We start from the raw sequence: 5,540 nt of genomic DNA, 5'->3' as shown, positions 1-5,540 counted from the left end.
TTTTCTCTCCTCGCCTCTTCCTTCCTTACACCTTTTCAACCAAGACTCCTCATGTTCGGATTTGCCGCGAGCAACTACTCTTCCCAGAAAACTTTTAATACCAAATATTTGCTATTAGCCGCTAACTCTATCGTATTTTCCTCTGTTTTTTCAAAACGTCATTGTGCCACTTAAGCTTATATATATACTCCCCTCTCTTAACTCGAGACATGGCTTCGCTGACATTCGAGAAAAACTCTTCGCGACTTTAGAGACGCAGGAGAGATGGTTTATTAGGATGGAACAAGGTGAATTTGGCTAATGATGCATGCATATATGCACGTAGGATATTCGGTAGAAAGTAAGGTAAGGTTGACTGGGATGTAGAGGGGTAAAGCGAGGTGAGTCGAGGGGGAGTAAAGGAGGTATAAATGCGGCTCATAGAGGGTTCTGGATAAGGAAGGAAAGGAAGGAAGGAAGGACTAGAAGGGCGGAGCATGAAAGAGCCAACCAGCGTGCTGGGTTTCCGTTTGAGGCGCTCGCTGGTAGATCGCTGGGCTGATGCTAGCACCAGGAACCAGCAACGAGGAGCGAGACGAGCGGCAGCCAGCAGCAGCACTCGGCAGTTCTCTTGCTCCTTGTCTCCTCGACCCCCTAGGCTCCTCGTAAAACTTCTCCCCGCAGAGCCACCATAAATCCGTCACGGTTGCTCGCGCATTATGCCAGGAGCTTTCTCGAGTCGTCTCGTGAATTTTACTGCGTTTCTCCTATATACAGGACACACACACATGCTCATATTCACGCGCGCGCGTAAAAGCACTTGACTTTATCGCTTGATTCCCGTGGTACCATTTCCACCGAGTTCGATTTAATTCGCGAAGTTATGGGACGCTGGAATCGCAACATCTTGCGCGCTTCGTTAACGAGACACGAGTTTGTCAGTTCTCGCATCTCTTACTCTCTCGAAGATATGTTTTTCTCCATATAAAATCTCCTAATTTTCTTGATTATACCGTTTCGAATATTGAGATTGGAGGGACTTGTAAATGATCTAAGTCGTTATTGCTCGAGAAACGTTTCAACATCGTTCTGAAGTACGGAAATAATGATAGGATTTCTGAATTTGTTGGAGATTTGTGTTTTTATCGACGAGATTAACCGAAATTTAAAAGAGGATATATGCGTAAGGTTAGAGGAGAAAGGGAGAGGGGGGTTGGGGATAGAAAGATAGGTAGGTAGGCATGTAGGTAGACAGATAGTTTAGTAGATACGAAGTAAGGAAGTAAGGAGAAGAGTAGTGGAGGCAGTTGCGAGGCAAAAACAGGCTGGCAGCTGAGTGTACACAGGACTCCATGCAGTTTCCCCCTCTTTTTCTCTTTTGGGAGGTAAGAGATGCTTTTCGAATTTCACCCCATCTATCCATCCATCCTCCTATCTACTCACCCGTCCATCGACCACCTCCAGCGGCCTATGCAAACAGGCACCGCATTCATTGGTCGACATATATTGCTTATAGTATACGAACCAACGAACGAGCGTGTGCGGAGCATCATTTAATGGAACGGAGCATTCAATTAAACGCCCAAGTTTTCCTTTCCCCTGTCATTCGCCCCTTTCTTTTGTTGCATTTTATAAAATCCTTTTTTTTCTACTACTATAAAAACGCTACATCATTCTCAAAACAATGTCCGCGTCTTTAAGTTTACAACATTATGAAAGTAGATCGGTGCACGGATGAAGTAAATATAAATACTAGACGAATAAAGAAACTTATACCCTGATTCCTATTTTCCCTTTATATTTGCACTTTTCTTTACTTAAAATTTACTTGTCTGATTATTGATTCTTTATATACGTATACATGGGTCAATTTGGGAACAAATATAAGCTTTATGAAAAAAGCGTCGATAATAAGTAGAAAAATTATTTCTTAATGTTAAATATGTTTAATGATGTATTGGGTCTTTTGAGAGAGGGGAGAGGGGAGAGGGGAGAGGGGGAGACGCGTGGTAAAAGCGAAAAAAAAAAATATAGAAACGCGTTTAGATGGTGGCTATGGGCTGTTGGGACGCAACGAATCGGGAGTGGAGCGACGGGATAAAGCTTCGAGGGAACCGGGGCTATGGCTTGTAAGTGAATTTTATTGCGCGCGATTATATTGAATCCCTGAAGTAGCAGCCACTGTCAAGCAGCACCACCCTCGCAACCACCAGCCCTTCCCTCGCTTTTCACTCTACGCTTTTCCTTTTTTGCTCCCTCGTAAGTTTGCTCCTCTCAAAAGATTCGCTAGCCAAGTACTACCAGAAAACGGAGACCTTATGTCTATTTCGAAAATCGACGATTCGTTCCAAAGGATTCGACTTTTTTAAAATATAATAATAACCGTTTAAGATAAAATAACCCTATTGATCACTGTACATCATGAATATAATTTTTTTAAACCATATTGGTTTATATTTACTCAATAAATTATAATTAAATACTAACTTAATGTTAAATTCCTGCAATATTAATACTTACCATTTCGATGAACCGTTCTTAGAGGAACTATTATTCTCCTTTCTCCCCTAAAAACAAAGATTAATTAGTATACTGTTAAATGAAAAATATTGCTTACAAATTTGATTGGTTTACATACATTGACGTTGTTGTGGATGACGAATATGGTAGACGCACACACGAGCAGTTTAACAGTGCGTTTTGAAGAAGGAGGGACAGTGAATCGATTTGGAAGAGCTGAAATGCTTGAAAAGCAGGTTACGTCGTTCTTGCATGATTTTTAATAAACACCGATCAGACACAGCCAGATGTACCAGTCTCGACTCTTGACTCGAAGAGCACTCGTTTGGCTTACCATGGCACTCGATGCACAAAACTCACTGGCATATTACGCTTGACGAACAAAGCGACGCCATTGTTTTCGGCCTTTCTGCCCGTCGATAATCCACTCGGCCAAAGATTCGTGCGCCGACGGCCGCTGCTGCTTCTACAGCCTCGTCGCTACCAAGCTTGTATACAACTGGAACAAACAAAAATAACATTAACACAAATAATAAAGATGTTCGGTTACGGATTACCAGGAAGACGTCGTTAAAAATAAAAATGGAGAAAGAACAGAATTTGTACAGCGTAGACGTATCGAAAGAGTAGGTGTAAGATGGCGTCGCTGTGGATAGAAAGGTTTAGATATCGAGGAAGGATTTGGTCCAATCGAATGATTAAAGGCTGCTTCGGCTGGTTGGTCCGGATGAGACGAAACTCCCGACGGAAATCAGAGAGTCCGCTGGCCATCCAGATGGATTCCCTCTTTTGGCTCGCTTCAGCTTTAACCACCCTCAAAGCCGCCCCAACCCTCCTCACCCTCGTCCGCCATCTCTGTCTCCGTTTCCATCTCCGAATTCGAATCCGAACGCTCCACGTTCCCCAAAGGAACCGCTCGCGTCCCTCTTCGCAAACATCAGCCGACTTCTACCTACCCGCCAATGCCGTAGAAACACAGAATTCTCTGGATATAGCTATATATATATATATATGTGCCTGCCATACGATTTCTCCGCCAATTTCTCTCTCGACAACTTATTATCGTATACCAAAGCTTGTGTGTATATGTATTATACATACACGTACGTGTATATCTGCTCGGGGGGTCCCTATCTTACGATAAGATAAAACTCTACCCGCTGTGGTACCAGAGCTTTCAAATAGTTCGCTACAATAATTATTCCTGCCATCCATCTAAACATTTCATCTGAAAAGTCTGAAAAAAATGTTTACTTTAGTTCAGTACTTCAACTTGAACGAGATGGTTCGTAGACTTGTTTAGAAAATATACTAATAGGCGTTTTCCACTTAAGAACAAAAACGCTCGCAGTATATAATACGTGGGGCATGAACTGTTATGTTATCAATGTGTTGGGCCTTAAATGGAAAATGCCCAATATGAATTGTTTTGGATTTTTTGGCTTACTGGAATTTTCTATTGTTTTTCCAACGAGTTCCTTCAAGAACAAAATAGTGATGTTCATTTGTTTGTAGAAAAAGCTATTCATAACCTGTTTCAGTGAATTAGTAAACAGTACAATGGTAGTCTAAAATAGTGAGCTTAGCGATGTTTATAATTTGGCAAATTTAACGATAAAGTTTTGTATCGATCGATGAAATTTACAAGGGAATAATGACACGTAAATCAATTTTAGTGTACGATTTATTGAGAAAGGAGAATCCAAGAGATTTTTCTAGAAAGGAGATACTTCAATTAATTAGTTCAAAATATGACATCACACCTGGAAAGGGTTTGTTAAGACAGATCTCCACAGCATTGAGACGTGGCTTGGATTATGGTATAGTTATGAGAAGCAAAAACAGATATAGGTTTGTGTGATGAATATAAATAAACATTCAGTATACTTACAAAACTATAAAATAATTTAGATTCGACACTGGTACATTGTCTGTACCTCTCGCTTCAAGCAAAAACAATAAGAAAAACAAAAGGGAAAACATTCGAGTGAAGAAGAAATCTGTGAAAAAACCTGCGAGAAAAAAGAATACCGTAAAAAAATCTGATCCCACGAGAAGGCCCATTTTACCCAATCCACCAAATTGGTCGCCAGCAAAGCGATATTTACCTGAAGAACCTATTCCCAAAGTCATTAAACACTGAGTTTTTCTCGCATTTAACTTTCTAAAACATTGCTTAAAATATCATAGATATTTAATTGACCAGATCTGCCAGATATATCAAAAATCTTAAATACAACGTGAGGCCTGCTGCATTATATTCGTAAGTATGAAGACTAGGAGAAAAAAGAGTGAGGAAAGGAGGATTCCAATAGATCAACGGGAAAATTCGCGACGGCCGAGTGTTTTCCCATGAAATGTACCTTCCGTTGCCGTTTCTATTAGTATAGTGGAAAAATAGCGGATCCTGTTAAGTGAAACTGGTTCAAACGAATCCGCCGATCTGGGATTGGACTAATCTATTGGGATGATCCAAGTTAGACGCGTTGACCGCCGTCGATTGGCTACGGCCAGTGTGTCGATTCATAATACATTCTTGCCACCGCCGCCGTCCGGTCTAAAGGGCCCAAAGAAATACCTGTTCGGGCCGCTCTAGCTCTCAATTTATCCAGACCTTTCTCCCCCCCCCCCCCCCCCCCCGCCACGCCTAGCAATCGTCAGCGTAACGCACATGCAGGAGAATCTTGGATACATTGAATCATTGCTAGGAAATCGATGAAAATCGCCGTGGCCAATCGACTGCTACACTTAATCCAGGACATCCGGCAATTGTTCACATGACGATCAGTTTCGATCGACCAGTATCTATTTTCTTCCTTCAAATCACCATTTCCACTTCCGTCTCAAAAATCCACACGAAATCTAAAAATAAGGAAACTGCGGTTGGACGTGAATAAAGAGAGAGCCATACGGTTCTGGACGTTAATACATTAACTTTATTTCTGGTAAACGTAAGATTCTTTCGTGAAATACTATGAGGAAAATTACCGGATGCACGTAGAGTATAATTTCTGTAACTGTATGTATATAACCAGCAGTGG

General features: G+C 41.4%; 1 protein-coding gene across 1 annotated transcript; it reads left to right on the top strand.

The window, feature by feature from the left end:
- The first annotated feature begins 4,153 nt into the window (after nucleotides 1-4,153).
- LOC136777652 (uncharacterized) lies at nucleotides 4,154-4,642 on the top strand. Its single transcript, XM_066734094.1, has 2 exons — nucleotides 4,154-4,350; nucleotides 4,411-4,642. Exons 1-2 carry the CDS (start codon nucleotides 4,154-4,156, stop codon nucleotides 4,640-4,642), a joined length of 429 nt encoding a protein of 142 aa, XP_066590191.1.
- Nucleotides 4,643-5,540: the final 898 nt, after the last annotated feature.

Source organism: Prorops nasuta, unplaced genomic scaffold (genome assembly GCF_024137725.1).
Source record: "Prorops nasuta isolate Cenicafe-Biocafe unplaced genomic scaffold, Cenicafe_Pnas_1.2 PNAS00011, whole genome shotgun sequence".
In the NCBI taxonomy this organism is placed as follows: Eukaryota; Metazoa; Arthropoda; class Insecta; order Hymenoptera; family Bethylidae; genus Prorops; species Prorops nasuta.
Note: the sequence above shows the minus strand (reverse complement) of the source record. Positions and strands in the feature narration are given on the sequence as shown.

Excerpts from the sequence above, each read along its gene's own strand:
- LOC136777652 (XM_066734094.1), top strand. The coding sequence starts at position 4,154 with ATGACACGTAAATCAATTTTAGTGTACGATTTATTGAGAAAGGAGAAT. Across the intron at positions 4,351-4,410 it reads AGAAGCAAAAACAGATATAG|ATTCGACACTGGTACATTGT; the intron begins GTTTGTGTGATG and ends AAAATAATTTAG.